The following is a 26,071-nucleotide window of genomic DNA, read 5'->3' on the forward strand; positions in this document are numbered from 1 at the left end:
CGATACAAGCTTAACGGGGCACAATACTACAGCAAACTAGATGTGAAGCACGGCTACATGCAATTGGAGCTGGACGCTGAATTACGACGATAACCACCCTCTACACTTATAGATTATGCAGACTTACATTCGGAATGAACTCCGCAGCAGAAGCTTTCTACGAGGAAATCCACCAAACACTTTCCAACATATCAAACATCCAAAACATATACGGTGATACCATCGTATACGGATGTACAACGAAAAAACATAACGAAGCACTCTGTCGCATCCTACAATGCCTGCACGATTGCAATTTCTGGGAATAGCAAATTTCAGCTCACACCTTATACCAGAATATTTAACTATCACAGCCCCACTCAGAGCATTGACCGTCCAAAACGCAAGATTCGTCTGGACAAAGAATGCGATAACACTTTTAACTATATCAGGAAAGCACTTTTACAAAAACCAGTAATGGCATACTTCAAGCCAATCCAAAAAAGTACAGTTATCGTATACCGTTCCAAAAAAACGGAACTTTCAAGCGCGCTAAAACATTAAGAACCAGACACTGGAAAGTACAAAGTGGTTCGATACGACAGCCGATCAACCACCCCTCAAGAGCAACAAATCAAAATAGATAGCGCAGCAGTGGAATTTGCAATCACCAAAAACCACATCTACCTATATGAACTACTGGAATTTACAGCAACTACCGGCCATACGTCACTGCTACCACTATACTCTAGCTAAAGAATGGAACAGCGTCCATGAATACTAAGCACAAAATCAAGCTACAAGGTTATCACTTCATGCTGCAATATGCACTGCGTGGCGCGGCCAACTCAGATGATTACCTTTCGCGACACACAACGCAATCCGCGCCATCACAACCGCAGCAAGTGGTGAAAACTGAAAGGTTAGTTAATGCCGTAGTAACCACGAGAACGCCACCGGCCCTCACTATCGACGAGGTAAAGAACAGCATGTCAGCAGACCCAAGTATGCAGGCACTCACGGCGGCCATAGAGACAAAGTATGTTCCAACAGCTGGCCGCAAGACGCTACCACTACCAATACCCCTTTATAACTGTGTTAACTTTGATCTTGTGGAACTGCCAGTTAAAAAAAGCTGTAAATGTCAACATGTTGTTGATACATTTTTCAAACTTGCATGTAAACAACCAGCATCTCGACCAACTGGATATGGAAATAGGTCTATTGTTTGTTCTGAAGAAATGTCATAATAAAAGAAATGTATGCGCCTCTTTATTTTTACATCTCCTTGTTTAGTTTATTAATGCACTCTGTCGTAGAGATGATTGGATGATTAGATGAAATCTTTGATAGTGATAGAACAACAGCTACAGTGGAGTGTTACACAATGCTGACAGCAGATAATGAAATGTATAAATTGTTTTTTAAACGTTTCAACTGAAACAAACTTTAAAAAAAATATTGTTTTGTTAATGGAATGGAAATGGTTAATGGTTAATGGGATGGAAATGTTTTAAACAGATATGAGGTGTACGAAGCAAAAGGGAGGTAGGGAAGCTTTGTGAGATGCTGATCTCTGTGTGTTCTCCCTGGTAAATAATTCAAATAATTTTTCTTACTTGTTTTGAATTGGTAAAATTACCGTCTAGTCGGACAATGGGAGAACAAGATATGCTGGACATTGTACAAGCTTTTATTTTTTATTTATTTATTAATTTTTTTATTTTTTATTATTTTTTATCTTTTTAGAATAAAATTTTCTTTTTAAGTAAAATACAGAAAATTGATGTCCACATAGTGCTGATATTTTTTGTGAAAAAAGCTTTTTAGAAACAGTGAGATCTGCGTGTATTTTTTTCTAAAATTATCCCAACCACTCTTTCACATAAAGTCAAAACTAATTGTTTTTCCTGTTTAGGATCTCTTTAATGACCGTGTTTTGAATAAAAAAATGTTATCGATTCTAATTCATCTTTACAAATCGAACGAAGCTATGTGGGAATTCCCAAACAGACCGTCATGAAACTGCGTCTAAGTAGCCTACGCCATTTTTAATTCTCCACAAAACATGTTACTGCGAAGTTATTTTTTAAAAAACGACTTTCTTCAAAGGTTATATAGATGATGTACTGAATCGATTATTGACAACTAGTGCAAAAGGTATTTAGCATTTTTGAATTTTCTTACAGTTGGAAGACTTGGTTCTCACTATAGGTTACCAAACTTAAATAATTTCATATTTTATTGGTTAAACTTGTGTCTTTATAACATACTTTTTTTAATAAAAATCCTACTTTTTGGTTTGACCTTCGTGATTCTTAAAAAATTGACATTTTGGGCTTTAAATAATTCTCAATTTCTAGGAAAGAAATAAAATACTAAAACTGTGAAAACCTGTGATGACATTTAACGTGGTTAAAATATCACGAAAGACTAATATCTAGTTAAAAATTGGTTATACTTTAACATTATTACTTCTACGCCATTATTTTTTTAAGAAAAATGTGAAATTGGTTATTTTAGATTAAGTTGTTTCTGATGTTTTGGGGAGGAAATTGGAAATTGAGTTAAAGATTCTAATAAAAAAAGTTTGTAATAACTGTATTGTCTGTTCAAGTAACGACGAACAAATTCCCGTGAAATTTCCCACGGGCGAATCACCAGTACATAATGCATAACGTTTTTGATGCAAACAATACATGATTTACACGCATCACAAATACTAACAACAAAAATTCGTTTTAGCTTGCTACTAGCATGACGTAACAGCTTGGTTATTAAAAATATTTACAGCAAGTGCACGGGAAAGCGATATGAAAGCTCTTACTGAAATGAAAAGAGTGTTGTTTGTTTTCTGTTGTTATAACGTAGATAAGTTGATTTTACGAAGGTCATTTTTTCATCATGTTGTTTTTCTATAAATAGAATGTGAATAATGTACTGGCATCTATTTCAAGAAGATATCAAGTTGTTGAATGGGTTGTGTATTGCGGTTTGGTCTCTCTTGTTTTTGAATATATTTTACTGACAGGAAAGCCAAAATAGTTTACGTTTGAAAATTATAGCTTTTGTTTTAATCGATTGGGAAACTTCATTTTTCTACTTTAGTAATTATAGTTGTTTACCAGGTACAAAGTTTAAAAAAAAATATCTAAATTATATAACCTCATATGAAAATAAAAAAAGGTTTGCAAGGGAAAAGCTAAGTATTGTAATAAAGCCGACGAAGAACCTAAATATGCTGAAAATGGCCAATGTCAGTACGAGACGTCAATCTTATTGAAATGTGTACATGAACGATAATTAATAATGATACAAAAAGTAGAAGTTCCAGTCTTTCCAGGAAACTGTTTGACGTTCACAAATTCTTTGTGTTTCACACTTTTATTTTGGATGAAACAGTCCGTTATGTTTAAATGAAAGAGTGTAATGTAGGCATGCTATATACCTTATTTCATGAAATTAACGAGTCATGAAATTAACGCAGGTTCTTCAAAATTCGCGTTAATTTAATGAGTGTTAATTAAATGCAGTGTTAATTTAAGGACTGTTAATTTGGTAACGTTTTTACAATATATAAAAGTCTAAAAAACATAAAAAATTTTTACAAATTTTCTACTATTTCCTTCTTATCGGACGATAGCTCTTTATACAGTGATTAATTATTTTTAGAGTTTTCGGAAACTTTAAACTGTATTTTGACTAGGGTTGCATTCTGTCTTTATTTTTCTATATTCACATATCTGTATCCACTTTGAACTTCCTTTATAGAGATGTTCCTTTTATAGAGATGTACGCTTTGTAGAGATGTACGCCTTATAGAGATGTACGCTTTATAAAGATGTACGCTTTATAGAGATTTCCGATTTGTAGAGATGTACGCCTGATAGAGATGTCCGCTTTGTAGAGGTTTCTGCTTTATAATAGAGGTGTCCGCCTTATAGAGACGTCTAATCTTTATGTTATAAGAACGTGAAAAGTTTAACAACTTGAGGCTGACAGTAAAATCATTACAACATACTACAAAATCAACAATACGCCTCCACAAATGTTTGTAACGGTTCAAATCAAATTCCCTATAATATGGGAAATTACCATTCTGCTGATATAATATGTCAAATTAACCTTTCAGATGTAGTTGCTAGATGAAGTTTTCCTTTTTTTTTTACAATAGGAACGGCTTGTGTAAATTAGTTTGATCTGAAAATAATCTCTTATAATAATACAGAGTGTGTGTGTGTGTCTGTAACAGGCAAAGTGGATATCTTCATTTTCCTTTGATGTAGCCGAAAAGCTTATGCCTGAAATGTTAAATTTGACGTTACGGCGCGACATCCGTATCACTACTGTAACGTCAATATCTTACTTGCTATATATTTCGAAATAATTTATTAGAATCCTAAAATAAAATCTATGAAATCTATTGTATACAAAGCACTTTCACCAGTGCCAAAGATATTGGATAGGAATTTGGTCAGACGAATCAAAGAATATAAAGAACCAAAAATTAAGGTAAATTGGCAAACGAAATTGTAAACGATAATATTAGACCATTGATATTACATAGAAAATAAAAAATTAACACAGCTACTCATCTGGCAAGTGCTTTATCAAAAAAATATTTTTTTGCTAAATTATAGAACATTCCATATTTATCACTTGAACGGCAATTAGCGGGTAAGTCATTGAAAATCGACGATGTAGTGTATCCAAAGGTCGTATGCAGATTTGTGGAGCATTTAATAGCGTTTCTTGCATGTCCTCTCCTTGTACTTGTTTGAGTGTTTTTTTCCATTGGTACGAATCTCGGCCATTGCGGTGTGTTAACCGATTTTCATGTCAGTTTCGCGGTAGATAATTCTGATCGTTCTGGAGCAGGTAGCCACTTGAGATTTAACACGTCCATGTAGTTAGAATATCTACCTCGGACATAACCAGCACATGCGTTGATTAATTTCTGTACGTCTTTTCAAGTACTCTGGAGCACTGTGAAAAACTGCGTTGCCATATTTGATTCTGCTTAGAACTAATGCTTCGGCAATTTGTTTTCGAACGTGATATGGTGTAAGTCTTTAAATTAATAAAGCCATTACATTGCACTTAAAACTTTGAGGCCAAATAACTTGGAGACGAGGTGGTGACGTCAGTCATTTTTACCGCGTGGGTAACTAGGGACCACCTGGGACCAACTTCGGTAAGTTTCTTAAACCTGGGTCCCCTAATTCGACGGGTTGATGACGTCATCAAAAAACCTTTAAACCCAAATATCTTCACAACCGTTTGTCAAAGATACACGATCTTATACATTTTTTTGATCAGCGTTTCAAGAATTATACGATGAAGGCAACGGTTATACAAATTTCTAGAATATTTTTTTTTGTTTTGGCAGGTCTTTGCTGACGTGTCCTTGCTGGCGTCAGCAAAATTTTTAAACTTATATCCCTTAGGCGATCGTCGAAAACATTGATCCTATACAATATTTTGATCACCGTTTCAACCTCTACACAATAACAGAGGCAACGTGAAAACAAGGTTCTAAATATTTTTTTGGTGGATGGGTTGCTGACGTCATCAAAATCGAAATGACACTTTTTTTCAATTTTCTTCAGCCTTAGTAGTGGATTTTTTCACGGGTTTTATCGACTAGTTGTTTCATATTGAAATTCTTTTCACATCTTCCTAATAATAAATTGGAACAGAAAAAAAAAACAGTATTGGAGTAACTTGTTATATTGGTAATATTGGTTATATTGGTTATATTGGTGTAGTGGTACATCGCATGACATATTTTATAAAACATATTTCATATGCATCACAGATCTTTGCACTTGACATCGACCGACTTGTGACCAGCAACTGGATTAAAAACTTTCTCGGTATCCACGGCCAAATGTGGATTTCATCTTTTGTGCGTATTTTACAGTTGTCGATGTCCGTCTGTTCTTTTTCACGCCAACATTTTCTTGATTATTTGCGCCGGTGAGGTACATAAAACGAAAATTGTATCAATCAATATTAATGACAGTTAAAGTTTGCGATTCTTTCCACGCGACAAAAGACCGAGGCTTGGCCGACTATTCTCATGCGCATGCGCATAACCCGAAAAGTCGGGTTACATTGTAGTGTAAAATCCGAAAAGAAACTTCGTTCCCGATTTATCTCAGAACGTCGGAAACAGCGCCGATAACAACAAAATTGCGTCATTTTTCTAATTATAGTTGTTAATTAAAAATCTTTCTAAGAAGTGATAGCAATTGCTATCAGTGACCTGTTTTATGAGACAAATTCTTTCTCTCCACAAATGTTATGACGCATTGGACTTACTAACCCAGTTTGGTAGTTTGTACTTGACTAGTCCAGTTTTAAATTTTGGACTTTCTTGTCCACTTTCAACCTTTATAATTCACGTCGGCATGCGGTAATTTGCCGACGCGAATGCTAACGTGCTAACAAAGCAGGCAGGCAAAAAATATTACGTGGCAATTATTTGCCGACGAGAGAAAATTTGAGTTAAACTTGCTGGCCCAGTTTCGTAGTTTGTACTTGTTGGCCCAGCTTTATTGGTTTATAAGCTCACATGAGTTTCTTTTGTGTGTTTTGTTCTTATGTTATTTTAAGCAGATTACGAAGAAAGGTTTCAAATTTTCCAATTAGAAAACAAACTTTTCCCAATGAAATTAATAGAATATGACGTTTGTTAAAAAGGGAAATTCAGTGCAGCTTCTTCAACTTTTACTTTCATTTCAAAAGTCTATTATTTTTCAAGAGCTGAAAAAACAGTTGGAGATATTAAACGAATGAACATATATGGGTGGGTTTTGTGAGACTTTACATTTCACGAATGCACGAAAAGCCGAATCACTATACTTTCTCTTTAGTTCTCGCGAGTGTAGAAGGTATGTTATTGCTTCCAATTTTTTGTCTGTCATTCTATTTTTCTTTAATTTTCTCTTTGGTGTATCTTACGATTTGGTGCATCTAAATTCGCGATCCGTTTGTAAATTCCAATGTTTACTTATTTTATACAACATCACCTTTATATAGCCATACCAAGGGTTGAAAGTCCATAATTGAAGCATAATTTTAAAGAGCTTTAGTAACGGAGACGACATTTCAAAATTAAAGAAACTTTAATATGTTGTTACCCTGTGCACAGCAGCACACTAAACGAAATTAGTTTGAACTGCTTGTAATACATTTTAAGTGTTCGAAAAATCTTTTTTTCCTAAAATTTTAATGTTGGCAAAACTACGCAGAAAGCATAAGCAAAAGTTGGCAAACATTATTAAACATATTGCAAGCAAATTTCCCGCCTTGTTTATTCAATGGGTAATATGTGGCGGATAAAAAATACGAAAAAAACTGTTTACAAAATCGAAGCTTTTAGGTCGAAGTCTGTTTGAAAAAATGCAATGTAAGAAATACACAGAAACGAAACTTACTAACGGTGTAGTTAGCCTCCCCCCAATTTGAATAATCGCGCTTTTAAGTTAAAGTTTTTTAAAAAAACCGCCCCTGTCAAATAAACATCTCTGGGTGGTGTTTTAAAAAGATAATGCACATTCGCTAGCTAAATCCAGTCTGAACGAAAAATAAGTGTTAATCAATCGATTCGTACACTTCGTATTATTGGGACCTCGATCTATACAGGGTCTTACATTTGGTTCTAGTAAACTGAAATACTGAAACCTTTTGGAAACTCGAACTATTTTTACTTGGTCCCTTGCCTTTTAGGTAGAAAAGTTCTTGAAAATTAAAAAATTATCTCGGCAAGTCGAACAACTGTATTCTCCATAGGCTTTTGTTTGTTAAATTCTGTAGGTAAATTTTTTTGACTCAATTGTCCATAACAATTAAAACTTCATCTACAAACAACCAACGCAATTCACGCTGCAAAAATAAATACTTTTTCTACCTAGTCTAAAAAAGTCTGACCCGTAATATTTGTTTTTATCTTAAATATCGTTTCACATTTAGATTGATTTGAGAAGTAACACCTGAGCTATTACAATTTTAAAAAGAACAGACATGTCTGAAGATTTGCGCACTCCGTTGCTTTCTAACAACAACGCCGCCTGCGACAATGATCCGCTATTGGATTGGCCGTTTGAACCAATTATCGACACAGGTATTGTCCTAGTGATTGAGTTTTGATATCTCTCAAGTACAAAAGTACAAAAATGCCAAATAAAAGAATGAATAATAAAAATCGATTTCATAAGTTAGCCATGATGGGTTATTTTTTTTTTAGGATTGAGTTTTCATGCATGCATATCTAAAATTCTTATTTTTTCCAACTAGACTAAAAACAGGGCCCGCTTAGCAATGGCGTGAATCATCTTACATTTGCCGCCAATAATTTAAAGCAAAATAAAGTTGAGTTAGGGAAGGGTGACCACAAGGTGCGTGGTTGAGTCCAGAGCGCGGACAGGTATACCAAGTGCATTTACCATAGGTACGGGTTTACCCATGCCATAAGAGAAAATTTCGATGTATAACTAATGCTTAGAGTCCAAACACAGAACCCACATTGATAGCGGTGTTTTCACAGACCCCACATTGATAACGATGTTTCCAACGCTATCACAGGACCCACATTGATAACGGTGTTTCCGACATTATAGTGGTTCATCATATAAATATTTGGAATAATGATAGTCAAAAGATATTCGATACCTTTTTATCATCCATGTTTATTCTTATGAAGCCAAAAATATTTTTCTTTTATTGGTCGTAACATACAAAAATAAAAATAAAAAATAAAAATATTTTTATCTCTTTATTTATTATATTATTCTCTTTTTCCAGAAAATCTTATGCCGACATCTTTCGATGACTTAGTGAATGATGACTTAGTGAATGATTCTGTATTGATCAATTACAACCCAACAATGGATAACAATGACGAAGATCTGACAGATAACAACTACGAACAAGAGCTACCTTTTGAGTATCCAGTTCCATCTGACCTGTCGATAGATGCCACTAACTTTTGCTTTGACATTAAATGTGTTCAATTTCCGAAAAAGATTTACAAAAAGCAGGTAGGTTCTGAAAAAATCAGGTTGACCAGCCATCTGAAAAACCTGGGAGACCTGAGCATATCAAAATTGCACTAGAAAGTCAGAGAATTTTTTTGCAAAAACTCACTGACCGACTGGCGGCCTTGTTGTAGAACGTTTGCCTCCAGTACGGAAGATCTTGAGTATGAACCCCGGTTGAGTCATGCCAGAGACTGTAAAAGTGCAAATCGATCCTTTCTGCTTAACGTTTATCATGAGAATAGGATTGATATTTTAGACGGTTGTCTAGTTGAGCGGTTGTTGTGCTTACACGCCTTCTGTAATTCAAATGGGAGCTTTAAGGATCCTCCTTCGCAGGACTCTGACTGATAACAGTTCTATTAGGAACTGAAGAGGCTATCCTGGGTAAATAATAGTAAAATAATAATAATAATAACTATGAACCATCAAAGTAAAAATTGAACATAGCCTTGAAATTTTTGTTCTAGTAATAAGAAGTTTTAAATACGCAAGTCACGGGAATTTATATTTAGTCATGGTAAATTCAGGTAAACTAAAAATTAAAATGAACTTTCAATTGTAAAACAGAAACCTTGACATATGGGTCATGCATGACTTCACAGGAGCTGATTAACAGGTATTCATTCACCCGAGTTTTTTTTGACGGTATTCCATTCACCCGAGTTGTTTTTGACGGTATTCATTCACCCGGTATTTTGACGGTATGCATTCATCCGAGTTTTTTTTTTGACGGTATTCATTCACCCTGTTTTTTCCAGAGAAGAATGACGATCGACAAGAAGCAGACATCACAACAAAGACTGAAAGAAGATGAAGCTCAGTTTAAAGTGATGCTCATGTTTAATCGACCCAACGCTCTCAGAGACATTAAAGATATCAAAGTAAAAGTGCTTCGTCAAAATCCGGTCCCAATTCAAATGAAGCTCTTCACTGGTGAAGCGTTGCTAAGTAACTGCAATTGGTACCAAGAGCAACCAAATTCCACAGGGGTGAATATATTTTTTTATGTTGTTACAAAAAAACCTTTCGGAAAAATAGTCTTTTAAATTTCTTTGGCTACCCTTTGTCAACCCATGAAAAATCCGAAAAAAATAGAAATATTGCACGTTTGGCTTTACTCAGTAAAATTCGGAAATTTATGATCAGATGTAGAATACAATGGAGACAATTTCTGCACTTTCCAATGGGGATAAAGCTATTTTATTATCTAAGTATTTCTTTTTCTGGACCTGACAACAAAGTGGAGAAAAAGTGAAAATAACAAATAGTCAAAATAACAGTTACCCTGAACTATGAAATAGGAACTGGGAAGGAGGGATGAATATAAACAAGCTAAATCACTCAACGAGGCTTTTTATGAACTCACCATTAACAAGTCTTCAGATATCAAAGACGACACTTTAACCTCAAACCCATCGTCTGCAGCGATCCATCCTAATTATAAAAACGCTACAGGCATGAAATTAAACGAAGCTGAGAATCTTTTTATAATAGGGTCTGTGGATAAAAGACCGCTGAGATTTTCTCATAGGACCACATTCTTTAAAATACTTAATATTAGCCGTACGTAAAATATTTATTTATAGGTCACTCTGAAAGGTAATTTAGACGTATACAAAGTTGGCGATGAGGAAGTGTACAAACTAGCAAAGACTGGGATGAGCGAGCATAATATGTTCGTAGTTAAAATCGAAGTAATATTTCGAAACGGCGTGACAACAAGAAATACGACCGAGCCGTTCTTGGTTGTCGGGCGAAACGACAAGTTTGACTTGCCTGGTAAGTATATAATGCTAATAAAAGCTCGAGCACAGGCTTAAAGTTAAAGAAACTTGCAGCTTTATTTTATTTCAACATCTCACTATCGGCGCAAATAAATGAATTGACAAAAACTTTTGAAGGTGACGAACATTTTCGCGTCAGAAGTAGCAAATTCATAGTTTAATACAAATTTTTTATAAAGCCACCACTATATAAGCCACCACTATATAAGCAACCACTATATGAGCAACCACTATATAAGCAACCACTATATAAGCCACCACTACATAAGCCACCACTATATAAGCAACCACTATATGAGCATCCACTTTATAAGCAGCCACTTTATAAGCAACCACTATATAAGCAACCACTTTATAAGCAGCCACTTTGTAAGCAACCACTATATAAGCAGCCACTTTATAAGCAACCACTATATAAGCAACCACTATATAAGCAGCCACTATATAAGCAACCACTATATAAGCAACCACTATATAAGCAACCACTTTATAAGCAACCACTATATAAGCATCCACTTTTTAAGCAACCACTATATAAGCAACCACTTTTTAAGCAACCACTATATAAGCAACCACCATATAAGCAACCACTATATAAGCAACCACTTTATAAGCAACCACTTTATAAGCAACCACTATATAAGCAACCACTATATAAGCAACCACTATATAAGCAACCACTATATAAGCAACCACTTTATAAGCAACCACTATATAAGTAACCACTTTATAAGCTGCCACTATATAAGCAACCACTTTATAAGCAACCACTATGCTTACGCACTAATATCTACATAATTTTTAACTAACAACTTTAGTATAAACAATAAATGTTCGGGTTGCGGTTGCGAAACCGGATTTACATTGATTTGTTTAACTGCTTTCCTGTTTAGTAAGATAATCTTTTACACTCATGGAACAGTTGTTTCCTGATTTTAAACGGAATAACTACATTAAGGATAAATTTTGGAATAAAGTTTAATTTTCACGAGAACTAATTTTTGCGAAATTGCCAAGTCCTAATTTACATATATATTATGCTATATATTATGTGTAGTTCTACATCAGAAGAAAATAATTAGTTTAATTCATTTTTTAAAAAAGGGAAATGACAAAAGCTCACAAAATTATTATTTTAGCTTGCCACTTACATCATATTCTTTTTCGAATATCACATGCGTTCACACAGCCAATTTCATTGGTCAGATTCATTTCAGGATGCATGTAAACTTGGAGGCAAACAGCATACATAGCTTAAAGCCGGTTTCATACAGCTGCATTTTGCGCACAGTCGGAAAAAGCGCCGCGACTTTTATCGCATGCACCGAAACCATTTTCATTCAGTTATTTTTTGCTTACATGCTTTTGCAAAACATGGCTGCCGTACACAGACGATATTTGTTGGTACAAAATATGAAATTAGTTTTAGCAATATTCTTATGGCATAGAAATAAACGACGTCGTATAGTACGTAAACAAAACATGTGGATGAGACGATTGTTCTTAGAAAGAAGAACTAAAGGCCTATACAACGTTTTAGTAAAAGTTTTAATGCTATCAGATCATGAGTTCTTTTTTAAGTCATTCAGAATGAGTCCAACAAGGTTTGAAGAACTTCTTTCATTTGAGGCTCAGCACATCCAAAAGCCATCCAAATTAAGAGATGTCACTAGTCCAAGTGAGAGGCTATGTATAACACTACGGTATTTGGTCACAGGGGATGCACAAATAACAATACACTCAATCATAGTGCCGTGTTTTTCCTGCGCGCGCAGAAATAGAGGTAACTTTTCCGCTTAGTTTGTTTACATTTTTACCTCCATTTCTGCGCGCGCATCAGGCATTACGTAATCACTCAGATGCGCGCGCAAGTAAATATCGGGACTGTGATTCCATGTATTGCTAGTAGCTACAGAGTTAGTCCACCCACAGTAAGTCACATAGTAAAGGAAACTTGCGAAGTTATATAGTTGGAACTCAAAGAAAGGGATTTTTTAAAAGAACCAAACACTGAAGACAGCTGGCGAAAAATGGCCAATGAATTTGAAACAAATTGGAATTTTCCTCATTGTTTAGGAGCTATCGACGGCAAGCATGTGGTGATGCAGGCCCCTCCAAGAAGTGGTTCAGATTATTTTAACTATAAAAAACCACACAGTATAGTATTAATGGCAGTACGTAATGCAAATTACGAGTTTACGTTGATTGACAGATGAGATGCTGGACGACAAAGTGATGGTGGTGTTTACAAAAATAGCAAATTAGGCTTTGCGATTGATAATAATAAAATAAATATGCCACCACCTAGCCCAATCCAAAATGCGGGAACTTAATTGTACCCCTATGTATTTATTGCTGACGATGCATTCATGTTGAAACCTTTTATGTTAAAACCATTTGCTCGCTTGGAAGCATGCCAGAAAAGAAAAATATTTAACTACAGATTATCAAGAGCTAGATGTGTCATTGAAAATTGTTTCGGTATTGCAGCAGCAAGGTTTAAAGTTTTTCGCAGGCCAATAATTGCACAAATTGATACTGTTAACTCGATAACAAAAGCTGTTGTTGCTTTGCACAATTTTTTAATGATTAGTCAAAGAATGCACAGAGAAAGCAGTTATTGCCCGCCAGGATTTACAAATTGATACTGTTAACTCGATAACAAAAGCTGTTGTTGCTTTGCACAATTTTTTAATGATTAGTCAAAGAATGCACAGAGAAAGCAGTTATTGCCCGCCAGGATTTACTGACCGCGAAGATGTGGACTTTATACAACATGGCGAATGGAGAACTGACACACTTGGTGACACTGGCCTAGTTGATATTGGAGTACAGGGTTCGAATAACTATAATAAAGCAGCCAAAGGAGTGCGAGACGATTTTAAGTATTATTTTAACTCTCCAAATGGTGCTGTTAGCTGGCAGTGGAATTATGTCAATAGAACAATAGATCCATTTGATGTTTGAAATATTTATATGAAAAGTATATACAAAAATATGATAAAATAATAAAGTTTACTCTATACAGTCTCTCCAAATTCAAGTTTGAAAAGCAACTGTTGTATTTTGACTTTTGCCAATTTATTCCTTCGAGAATCAAATTTTCTCAGTGTTGGAACAAAGCTCTTACAAAAGTGCATATCTTCATCAATCCTCTTCATCTGCAACTTTTCCACTGGATATAGTGTTCGTTTCTTCGCTAATATCTTTAAGAGTATTGAGGACGTGCATGTCCATTTAAGCAGCTGTCTGTTCCTTCAATTTTTTACTACTACTACTACCACTGCTAAAACTACTTTCCAAATTTGAGCGTTTTGCAGAACGTGTAGTTTGAGTATCATCACTTGCGGGGGAATATGCTACCACGGAAAAGTCTGAAACCATTTTGTATGGAACGCCAAGGCGACCTAATTCGATGATTTCATTCGGTCATAAAACATTATTTGTTGCTAATTGTATTCGATTTTGTTATAATTCATTCGATTTTGTAAAAATTCATTCGATTATGCTCTAAGTTCATTCGATTATGTGCTAAGTTTATTCGTTTATGCGATGAATTCATTCGATTATGCGCTGCTTGCATGCGCTAAATTATTCGATGCGCTGAATTCATGCGCTAAATTATTCAATGCGCTGAATTCATGCGCTAAATTATTCGATGCGTTGAATTCATGCGCTAAATTATTCAATGCGCTGAATTCATGCGCTAAATTATTCGATGCGCTGTTTGCATGCTCTAAATTATTAGATGCGCTGTTTGCATGCGCTAAATTATTCCATGCGCTGTTTGCATGCGCTAAATTATTCGATAGTTTTGACGCCTCAATCAAAATTCAAGGATTACAAAATTAATATGGTTGACGAAAGAACACGAGCGTTATTAGAGAAATCTGGATTGAAACATCTTATTTTGAAGTTTAGTGAAGAAAATATAACCGCTGATTTCGAAATGCTTTAGAGAAAACTTTGGTAGTTTTCTCTAAAGCATCTTAGGTGTAACAGATAATGGAGTTATAATGAACTTGAGGGTTAAATTTTGCAGCTTTGGTGGAATTAAACCACAAAAGTTAAAGTGGGAAAATGGAGGAGCTCCAAAATTCCTAATACCTGAAGAAGTCCTACAAAACCTACTCGATAACGGCTGTCTTATTTCGGAGATCAGCAATATCTAATGCGTTTCAGAGAAAACAATTTATAGAAGAATAGAAGAGTATGGACTTAAAAAGCATAACTTTGCAGAAATGTCTAATGGAGAGTTTGATTCAATTCTGAGCACTGTGACACAAGAGTTTCCTAATTTCTTCCAACAAATAACACTTGCATTAATCAATTGCAATTACCAATGGAAAGTAATGCTATTTCCCTTCCAGACGAAAACACTCTGTTTTGTTTATATGACTTCGCCTTTTCTAGTTGATTTTTTAGACAAATTTAAAAGTCGTCGACAGTTTTATTATTTATGCCTATTAGGAATTAACTCTTGAGATTAAATGCAAACATTTATGCTTTCTTTCGTTACCTTTTCACTGATTCAAAACTTATTTTGTAATTGGTAGTTGTTTACTTGTAAACTTCGTTTTGTTTACGGTGTCCCTTTCCAAAAGGACACTTAATTTTTGTTTTATTCAGAGAGAATATTTTTGATATTTTAGCTCTTATTGTTTTATTCATTTTTTTATATTATAGGAGAATAAATATTCCATAGTTTCTTCAGAAATTTTCAATGTACTTTGCAAGATTAGACTGACGCTTAATCGTAACACTACGGTAAAGTGTTACCGCGAAATTGTTAATTTTCTAAGAAATTCAGAGGCTACCATTTTTTAATTTTAATTTTGATTGAGGCGCCAAAACTATCGAATAATTTAGCGCATGAATTCAGTGCATGGAATAATTTAGCGCATACAAACAGCGCATCAAATAATTTAGCGCATGAATTCAGCGCATTGAATAATTTAGCGCATGAATTCAGCGCATTGAATAATTTAGCGCATGAATTCAGCGCATCGAATAATTTATGACATGCAAACAGCGCACAATCGAATGAATTTATCGCATAATCGAATGAATTCATCGCATAATCGAATGAATTCATCGCATAATCGAATTTAGCGCATAATCGAATGAACATAGCACATAATCGAATGAATTTAGCGCATAATCGAATAAATTTATAACAAGATCGAATACAATAGCGACAAATAGTGTTTTATGACCGAATCAAATCATCGTATAAACAGCCTTGGCGTTCCATAATTTCGGGACTAGAAAACATATCAACTGGCGGTGGTGAGCTCATAACATTACTACATGTTTCCTTGTTTATTAAATTTTCTCGAATAAACTGTAGTTGTGCCAAATATTTGCATTTTGACAAAGTGTGGTATGCTGCCCCATATTTCGTCATTTTTGAACGTTTCACAATGCACCTTTTCAGGTTTTCCCGAAGATTTTTCACTGACTTTTGAGGAATTCAACTAAAAAAGAAAATATATTAGCTGAGAAATAAGTAGGAAACACAGAAGAGTAGCTTGCTAGTTGTGTAAAAAAGGTTACAATCCTTATATATAGCTAGACTTTTATAGACACAAAGTTTTGTGGCAAACCTTTAGAGCCAGGTAGCTAGCTATCTTACCTGGCTTATTAAATTTTTTGGATAACTGTCTTGGTCATGATGAGACCGCGCAGAGGTATTCCATAACGCTGTATAGCGTTCCATCTCGTTAATAAAAACTTTCACGTCATATTTAAAAACAACAGCTTCATCATATTCCTGCCTGGCTGCTTCTAACAATTTCCGCCCTTCATTTACTAGGTTGTTGCTTCGTGCCTTCACAGATTCGTTAACGTTATTTTGCTCTACTTTAGTTGAATAAGTAATATTTTCATTCTCTAAATTTACTTTCTTTTGATAAAAGTTTATTACAGATCCGATGTTGTTGCTAGCCATCTTGAAAATAATCTAATTAAAAATTCTTTCGTAATTCATATACAATTCTGCGTTTTGATTGGCTGTTGAAGTTGAAGCACAAAATGTAGCGCGCAAAAAGTAGAGCCCATTCAACTTTATTAAAATCGCCCCAGTGCATGCAAAAGCGCGAGGTCGGTGGCATTATTCCGATAATGCGCATGCGTAGATCAAAATTCACGGCGCCTTTTACGACCGGGCGCAAAAGGCGGTTGTATGGAAACCGACCTTTAGTATTGAAAGACTAAGATCATGGTTACTTTTGTTTACGACGAAATGATTTCATATTTAGGTATACTGAACCCGAATTATACTGCTGTCAAAAAAAGACGGTTGGAATCAAGCGGTAGGTTTTTAAATTCATTCATTCATTCATTCATTATTTGTTCATTCATTTATTCTTTTATTTATTCAGTTATTCATTCATTTTGACTTTTTTTAGTGTCAAGTAATCCATGTTCTGTGGAGTCTCGGGGAAGTATCAATGGTAGCCCGATAAATAGTTATTACGAGTCCGACTCGTCTGGAACAAATTCGTTTGTTCAGCGATTTGACGGTAGGGTATTCAATTTGCACATGTTCCATATATAACCGCGTTGCTTAACGAGTGACATTTAGACAAGTAACGTTGAGTGGAACGACGAAAAAGACAAAAAATTACTTCAATAATCAACTCAGCGGTCTTAGGTGTGGTCTATGTTATACTCAATTATTTTTTCATTTATTTATTTATTTTGTTCTTACAGAACGTTACGCGAAAGTACAGAAGAAAGTGTTTGATTATCTAAAGGCAAGAGTTGGCGAGTTTGATGAGCTTCGTGGTAGCTTGTTAACAACTAAAAACGGCGATATCGCGTATCACTTCATTGTCAACCCCAACGTTCATGCCGACTTCTCAACTGGTAATCTCGCAACTTACTATTTTGCGCTTTTATATTTCGTAACTAACCTCCGCAAGTGTCGCAAATGCGTTTTTAAGCTAACGATGCAAAGGTTGGTACTGTAACCAATCGTTTCTTAACCACGTGGAGCTTTTGACACGCGATGACCAGGATTGTGCGTTAGATAAATTAATAATACAATATTAAACCTCTCACAAGTAAAGATTCAACTAAAGTATTTAAGGGTAAAAAGAACCACACTGCAGGATAAGCTTTAGGATAAGCTTATTTCTCACTTTTTATTGCGTTAATATAGTTATTACTGTTTTTCGATTTTGCGAATACGTTCGAAAAAAAAAGCAACTTAAAAAGAATTGTCTTTATTGCCACATTTATATTCACATTTCCTATAATAACGTCGTATGGTAAACAATAAGTTTTGTGGCTTAGAGACATGTTTTAGAGAAAAGAAAAATTTGAAAACAGAGTCGATAACGACGCCGCCAATGATGGTGATGACAAAGAAATGATCATTGTTATTTTTGTTTAGGCGAAGTGATTGGTTTCTTTAGTGACAAGCTTGGTAAGACAGTCATCGAGAAACTAACTGGTGAAAATGCTTCCAGAGCTTACATGAAAGGTGTTGTAACAAATTCTCAATATATCGAGGCTAACAAACCGGCAGACGAAAACGGTTAGTAACCTTACAGAGATTTCTTTAAACTATAGTGTGAATGGGAGAGAATATTCTTTTTTATCAATTATATATTTTGTTTTATTTTATTTTCTATGCATATTTTTTTACTATAGTTGATATTTTATTAACCTGAGAAAATGTAGTAAATTATTGTAACGACTATTGAAATATTTATTTTAGTAAAAACAGCCACAGTATGCATGTTAGGACTGGTCGATGTCAACGCAATGGGTTCTATAGAACCTGGTGAATCGCTATACGCCTCACAACGGTGTCCCGGAATTGCTGTCTCTGAATACCACTCGACCCATTCCTTCTCTGATAAAGACGCTTATATTGGCCAAGCGTTGGAAAGAAAAAAATGCACACGAGAATCAGAGGTAAGTCGGTTACCGTTGTTCGTGCTGCTCTTGTTGAAGCAGACAAAGAATTGATGCTGTTGACTGTGTCGTTTTTTGTTTTGTTAGATACACCTTGCATGTTTAAGTTTTTATCTGGTAATGTTTCCGTGTTGAAATGTACGAAGTGATTTCGTTTTGAAATGTAACCACTGAAGTGATTTCGTGTTGGAATGTAACCGCCGAAGTGATTAGTTTTCATATGTAATCAGTGAATTAATTTTGTTTTAGAGACATTCGATAAAAGCGTTGGTCTCGCTAGTGGGTGGAGCTATGAATAAAGTGATGCGCAAAGAATTATCTGAAATAGAAGAGAGTATGCATGTTAATTTGAAAGTGGGCGGAAGACGATCACGTCGATGTATGGTTATGTTGTTTGTTTGTTCTTTTGTTTGTTTGTTTGTTTTGTTTGTTTGTTTTTCCTTAATTACTTTTTTCCTTTTCTTAAATGTTTTATAATGACACACCCTCTCGCAATTTTAGGTATTTGTATTGCATCCGTCCTTGTGGTTATCCTACTGGCTTTATTTCTGGTTTTGTTTTGGCAACTTTACCTGCCAGGTTCGGAGTACAAACGATACAAGTGTCGTAAAGGTTCCATAGCTGGAAGTGTAAATCATGCTAAATACTGGACGTGGGCTGAAGTAAGACATCTTTTTGAAACAATTTTTTGGATTGTATTTCTTCTTTTAAGCGCTCCCTTTCTTTAAGCACCCTCTGTAATAACGCCCACTACTAACTGTAAAAATATTTGTAACCCCGAGATCGCCCAGGGAGTTATTAGAGATACAATATTTACCAAATTTGGAAATAAGTACCCGGGCGGTTATTGGAAAATAAACAAATTTTCTTTGTGTTATTAAATATAGGCAAATATAAATTAACTATTTTCTGGTATATTTATCTGGTATATTCTTACATAAAACTCACAACGTTGTTTTTACACCTTTCACAAGTTTTAGTGAGTTTTTTAAATAATTTTATAACCGCCTCTCCTTTAACAGCCCCCTCTGATAACCGCTCCTAATTCTCGAAAAAATTTAATAAACGTCCGTGCGGTTAATGGGAAAAAAATCTTAGTACTTGGTTTCATCATCCTCCTCCCCAGGGTTTTCGTCTTTTTTAAATCAGAGAAGACGGCGAAAAATACCCTGGTATCGTTAACTGGATATTGAAATATTATTGGCTTTCACATTTTTGCATAATTATTACGTGTTTTTTCTAAGTCAGCCCTTTTCGGTTTAAGATTAAAATGGCGCATGGAGCCGTTGTCGATTATGTTTGTAAACAAAACTTTATTAAAGCAAGCCAAATTTGTGAAAAACATTTTGGTGTTACTTATTGGATTTATTAAAATATCACTGATTCGGTGTTGGTGCTGCATTGTATATGAAGAAAGGAAATAGCGGCATAAAAAGGACTGTCGAAATAAAAACAACAACAGTCCTTTCTTTTAGAACATGTACGAAGCTAGCTAACAAGCTTTTTAATGTGCTTAGTACGTAGTATGTTTTGAAAAACCTATTGTAGACGTGTTGATATCAGTTAGCTTTACGCGTTTTGGCTTAGTATTGCTACATTTAACTATTTAGCTAGCTAAACATTTAAAGCAAAATTTGCAATTTTAGAGAGGATTAAAAATTTTGTGTTTTTAATCCTCAGTGAAATTTCTCCCAATACATGCAATCACAACATAATTGACGAATTTTTTCAAGGAAAGAGAATAGAATTAATGAAATTGGGGAAGGGGGGCTCTGAGAAGTAAATTTCATTAATACCTTAACCGCATTCATGCAGGGATGGGTAAAATCAACCTACCCGCAACTTATAAAGATGCTGTATGTTAAAAATTTGCTTATTCAAACTGAAATTTGGTGACTTTTCTTTTATGGGTATCCTGCAACAGAATTTTACAACAAAATTTTGGCAGAATTTTTTTATTGGCAGAGTAGCTTTCAGTGAGGGAGTGACAGATATGAAATTACGTTTTCTTGCTTTAAATATATAAGCAAATAGAAAACTGGGTTGCATTAATCAAACATGGCCCACCTTCTTATCTAGACCCTGTTTGACATATTTCAATCATGAGAATTGCTCGTAATGTTGTTTTTTTTGGCACATGTATCTTTGTCAAAATTGATATACTGTCATTTATATATCTCCCTGAAAACATCTAAATTCAGGAACTCAGAAACTATGATAATAATAAACATGTCATACCAAGTTTCATGTCTTTATTTCAATTTTATCTTTAGCAAAAATTATGGTTTCGAACAAGAATTATTTTTAAGACTAGTTTTCATTTTCCGCAGAACGGAACGGGCGGGAGCAGAACAGAACAGAAAATTTTCTACTTGTAATTTCCACTTAATATTAAGCTCATTTTTGTACACATCACAAAGAAAAAAGTTAAACTTAATTCTACTTTGCTCAGAACGAACAAGAGAATTTTCTGTTCATGTAATGTAAACATTTTAATTACACTTGCTCAGAAGCTTTTCTGTTCCTTTTCATTCCACTTCACAGAAAATTTTCTTAAAGTGGGAAATAGCCTTTAGCTTATATCCCTTTCAGTACATATATACATACTCATACTTGTTATGTAGCCAGATTAAGGAGGTATTTTAAAATTAGTTCTCGTAAAAATTTAAAAGTACTTCAAAAATTAGTTCTTGCAAAAATTAATTCTCCTAAAATATACCCTAATGTTTATTTTCTTTAACATAACAGAATGTCAACTCTTTATAATACCTGAAGCTGTCTACATATATCCAAAAATTAGTCTACTCTTCTTTTCACTTTTTCCCATAGAATTCAGAACGCCACAAAAATATTTTTTTTTCCATAAACTGAATTCGAAATCTAACAATAAACTATTTAAGTTAGCGAACAAAATTTTCATTCAGGAAGTACCCAGCTAGTGAGCTAAACTATATTAAGGTACATTTATTTCCAGGAAATGGGTCACAAAGGAATAGAATTTACATGCAATGCGTTGTGGGAAAAAGTCAAGGATCGATTTTATCTAAGCGAAGACGAACGCAACATTCATGCTTATCGTTGCCCAGGTAAGTTTGTAGGTTTAGCTGCTTTTTAAACGCGGATGGAGAGAAGCTAACAATATGATGGAATAAATGATGTGTGTACTTTCTTAGACAACTATCACTACTACCTGAACGTGGAAAGATGTTCTGGAATTGGAAATAATCCTCTCATGTTTGCCATCGATCGCAACTGCACCCACGTGTACACCTTTCGTGAAAACACTGGCAGATGGACCGTCGAAAAGCTGGTTTGTTGGGATCCAAAATGTAACATACAATGCTCATTCACCGATGGGAGAGATGACTCAAATTGTAGCAAATTAAATTACAGTAAAAACTGCACGTTAATTCTTCCACGTAGGTTGAAATATTGACATGTTTAACTAACCTGGCTGAGTCTGCTTTGGATTTTTGCGCCTGGCACTGTAATGCAGATCAAGTAATGTCGTTGCATAAAAATAGAGTGGTCTGACTTTTAAATATTTTGAAGTTGAATAGATGTTCGGGATAAAACATACAGGACAAGGTGCTCACTGTCCTAAAATTCTACCATAAATGTTTAAGGAGATTTCTGTACTTTGGAATTTTTTTTATCTATAATAGTTTTTTTGTGCAAATTTACTTTCATGGACTTGTGGATAAGCAAATTTTTGAAGAACCCGCAAAACCGCAAATTTTTCTGCCGATAAAGTGATTGATTTCACTTGCTCATGTGGAGGCAATCTTGCAATCTTCCTAAAAATAAACTGAGTGGCCACCCTGGTAAAAAAATATTATTGTAAGTACAAAACTTGGCTGGTACCAAGTACAAATAAGAAAAAACTTACTCTTGAATTGGGAACGAGTTTTTTCTTGAGATTAAAAAAACAAACAGAAATAACCAGTTTTTGAATCAAAACTGGTTATTAAAAGACGAAAATAAAAACAAAAACAAATTCTTTTTCGTTTGTAGTTTATTCTCTTGAGACGAATAATATGTACATGTTTTTATTTTTAACAGCTCGTCTGAAGATACATATTTTTTAATAATAATTTTGTTCTGTTGTAAGTCTTTTTGTTTTGTGTAGTTGCTTGTGATGCTATGAGAGAATATAAAATGTATGTTCTAGCGCAGTCGCGTGCGTGCAATGCATTGACGTCACAGCAAATCCAGTACCAACGAGCATCCTGCGGTACCATGCCATGCTTAGCCATGGCTATTTCCTATCATACAGCAATGAGTAAAGGGAATTCCCTAATAAGTAATGACGTCATAAAATGCAGCAAATGAGTCCAAAATTCTAGCGCAGGTGGAATTCCCTGGTATTCATAAAAAATGAACGCATGCGCTGTAAAGACTAAACTGCGTTAGTATTTTTAACCGCTATGAAATCTTCCGACAATGTTAAAATCCATACAATAAAGAATGAACACACATACTGTGAAACAATTACGTGATATTGCAAAAGGTCGTGGACTTACGGGGTATTATAGGCTACGCAAGGCTGAATTGGTTGCCCTATTGGGGAATATATCACAGAAACCTGTCAGACCTATAACATCGGAGGATATGGACCTCTTTGAGAGACAGGAGATGGCCAAGACCCGTCCAACTATCGGGGTAAAATCAGGGAATGGTACAACTGGGTATTGCCTCCATCCAAGATGAATGTATTCGAGAAACAAGAACTGTCGAAAAATCGTTCCGTTGTAAGAGATAAAATACAGGGGTGGTATAATTGGCTTGTAGACGCTTTTCCAAAACCTATAAGAGAGGGGGTCAAGAGTACCTATGCAGCCTTTAAACGTAGGGTGATGGGGTTCTATAACGGGACAGCCAACACAAGGCCTACACTCCATGATGAGGTAGAAAAAGAGGCCAAGGAAGACTATCTATATGAACGGCCGGGGAAAGATCTTACACCACAGGAACATAAGCATGCTCATAATAGGACGTATCGAAGTTTCCGAATTCCTGGCATAGGAGGGGCCGACGTTGACGGGTATATAGGGATGGTAAGACCCAACGTGAAAACCTTAGTTAAGGGGCAGGTAGAAGATATGGGGTCGGAGAAGGTACGGATATTCCTATGGTTATGTGGAAGAAGAAGAAGACGAACCTGGAGGAGGCCGGCGATGAGGAGTATATTGGGGTAGAGAAGGTTTTCACCACCAACATGAGATTTTCACAAATTGAGGCTAACAAGGGGTTCATCATATATACAAGCACCCAAGTGGATAGCCTCCAAGAAGGCCATTATTAACCCAAAAAATGATGATGAGGAGTGTTTTAAGTGGGGCAACATTGCTGGTCTACTAAGAGATCCACAAAGAATCACCAAGCTGAGACATTACGTAGACCACTACAATTGGCAGGGTATAGAGTTCCCTACAAGCATCAAGAGTATATACAAATTCGAGGATAATAACAAGGACATTGCGGTAAACGTCTTGTATGTGACGGGAAAGAAGATCAATATCCTGAGGCGATCACATCATACCGGGCGTAGCAAGCAGGTAAATCTACTGTATATCACTGATGACAAGAAGAACCACTACACAGCCATCAAATCCCTATCGCGACTCCTGGGTATTGAGACCTCAAAAAATACGGCAAAAATGCATTTCTTCCTGAATTGTTTGCAGGCGTTTCCCACAATTGAATCGAGAGATAAGCACCATGGCTACTGCAAGGACCACGACGCAGTCAAGATCACAATGACAACGGAGGCCGAAAAATGGCTATACTATAGGGATGGCCAACAGCAATTCAAAGTACCCTTTGCTATCTATGCAGACTTCGAGAGTCTACTAATCCCGGTAGACGATACAAGAGGCAAAAAGACCAAAAAGCTGAGTAAGCGCATACCGTCCGGCTGGTGTACATATAGTACCTTTGCCTACGGAGACGTACCAGATCCTCTAAAAGTATACAGGGGAGAGGCCTGTGTAACCCTCTTTGTCAACCACCTAGAGGATGAGGTAAAGAGGTTATATAATACCTACCCGCAGAAAGACATGCTGCCCCTAACATAGGCAGAACAAAGGCGTCATGCCATATATGTTTGAACCCCTTCGATGACAGCAAGAATAACCGTAAAGTCAGGGACCATTGTCACTATACCGGGAGTATAGGGGTGTGGCGCATAACAGCTGTAACTTAACCCGGCCACATCCCTGTCATCTTCCATAATTTAAGTGGGTATGATGCTCACCTGCTTATCCGGGAACTGGGTGAAAAATATAATAGTCAGGACATTGGATGCATAGCGGAGAACACGGAGAAATATATAAGCTTCAGCATTAAAATTAAGGTACCCCTTGGGGCATGGTGATGGCGAGACATACAAGACCATAGAGATACGGTTTATCGATAGTTGTCGATTCATGGCCTCAAGCCTGGATAAGTTGGAAAGCAACCTCATTGGAACAAACACCGCAGGTATGAAATGTCAACAGTGTGCAGATACCTGTCTTGAATTCCAGAGCATATACGCCGGGTACATGGCAAAGTTTTGGTGCAAAAATTGCGACTCGAGTACCACCAAGCAGCTTAATCGAGACCAGGTAAGGGCAAATGTACCGTCCATGGCAAATTCATCGACAAGGATGATACCCTCAGGCTGATGCTGAGAAAAGGCGTGTACCCCAATGAATACATGGATAGATGGCAGCGATTCGAGGAGCTGGAACGACCTCCCAAGGAGGCATTCTACAGCAAGCTAAATATGAAGGGTATCAACGACAGGGACTATACCTATGCGAAAGAGGTATGTCTTTACCCCGCAGGGTGATAATGTTACCATGAGAGACTATCACGATGTCTACCTAACAATAGACGTACTGCTGTTGGCCGACATATTTGAAACGTTTCGAGGCGTCTGCTTAGACAACTACAGCCTTGATCCCGCCCATTTCTACTCCGCACCCGGCTTAGCATGGAAGACTGCACTGAAATTTACAGGTATAAGGTTAGACCTTCTCACCGATCCTGACATGCTCCTGATGTTCGAGAAGGGTATAAGAGAAGGTATAACCCAGGTCGTACACCGATATGCGAGAGCAAATAACAAGTACATGCGAGACCAGTATAACCAGGATGAGGAGTCCTTCTACCTGCAGTATCTGGATGCGAACAATCTATACGGATAAGCGATGCGTCAAGACCTACCAACAGATGGCTTTAAATGGGTATCGAACGTCGAGGCATTCACCGAAAGGCGGATTGGGAAGTTTGTTGAAGGGAACAAGTATGGGTACATTTTAGAGGTAGATATCGATTACCCAAAGGAGCTAC

General features: G+C 35.9%; 2 protein-coding genes across 4 annotated transcripts; one reads left to right on the top strand and one right to left on the bottom strand.

The window, feature by feature from the left end:
* The first annotated feature begins 1,373 nt into the window (after window positions 1-1,373).
* LOC130645231 (uncharacterized) lies at window positions 1,374-23,185 on the top strand. Of its 3 annotated transcripts, none has more exons than XM_057451155.1 (14): window positions 1,374-1,527; window positions 7,957-8,107; window positions 8,788-9,023; window positions 9,782-10,012; window positions 10,610-10,802; window positions 17,068-17,121; window positions 17,218-17,331; window positions 17,522-17,677; window positions 18,207-18,350; window positions 18,534-18,733; window positions 18,983-19,112; window positions 19,235-19,395; window positions 21,708-21,819; window positions 21,907-23,185. In XM_057451155.1, exons 2-14 carry the CDS (start codon window positions 8,008-8,010, stop codon window positions 22,167-22,169), a joined length of 2,094 nt encoding a protein of 697 aa, XP_057307138.1. In that variant the 5' UTR covers window positions 1,374-1,527; window positions 7,957-8,007; the 3' UTR covers window positions 22,170-23,185. The 3 variants fall into 3 exon arrangements, with proteins under 3 accessions (XP_057307138.1, XP_057307154.1, XP_057307145.1); XM_057451171.1 differs by lacking the exon at window positions 1,374-1,527 and adding an exon at window positions 1,552-2,139; XM_057451162.1 differs by lacking the exon at window positions 1,374-1,527 and adding an exon at window positions 6,717-6,875.
* LOC130645263 (uncharacterized) lies at window positions 13,763-16,777 on the bottom strand. Its single transcript, XM_057451194.1, has 2 exons — window positions 16,443-16,777; window positions 13,763-16,284 (listed from the first exon to the last, which is right to left on the bottom strand). The coding sequence occupies exons 1-2, from the start codon at window positions 16,755-16,757 to the stop codon at window positions 16,114-16,116; spliced, it is 486 nt and encodes a 161-aa protein (XP_057307177.1). The 5' UTR covers window positions 16,758-16,777; the 3' UTR covers window positions 13,763-16,113.
* Window positions 23,186-26,071: the final 2,886 nt, after the last annotated feature.

Source organism: Hydractinia symbiolongicarpus, chromosome 1, assembly GCF_029227915.1.
Source record: "Hydractinia symbiolongicarpus strain clone_291-10 chromosome 1, HSymV2.1, whole genome shotgun sequence".
NCBI classification, from domain to species: domain Eukaryota; kingdom Metazoa; phylum Cnidaria; class Hydrozoa; order Anthoathecata; family Hydractiniidae; genus Hydractinia; species Hydractinia symbiolongicarpus.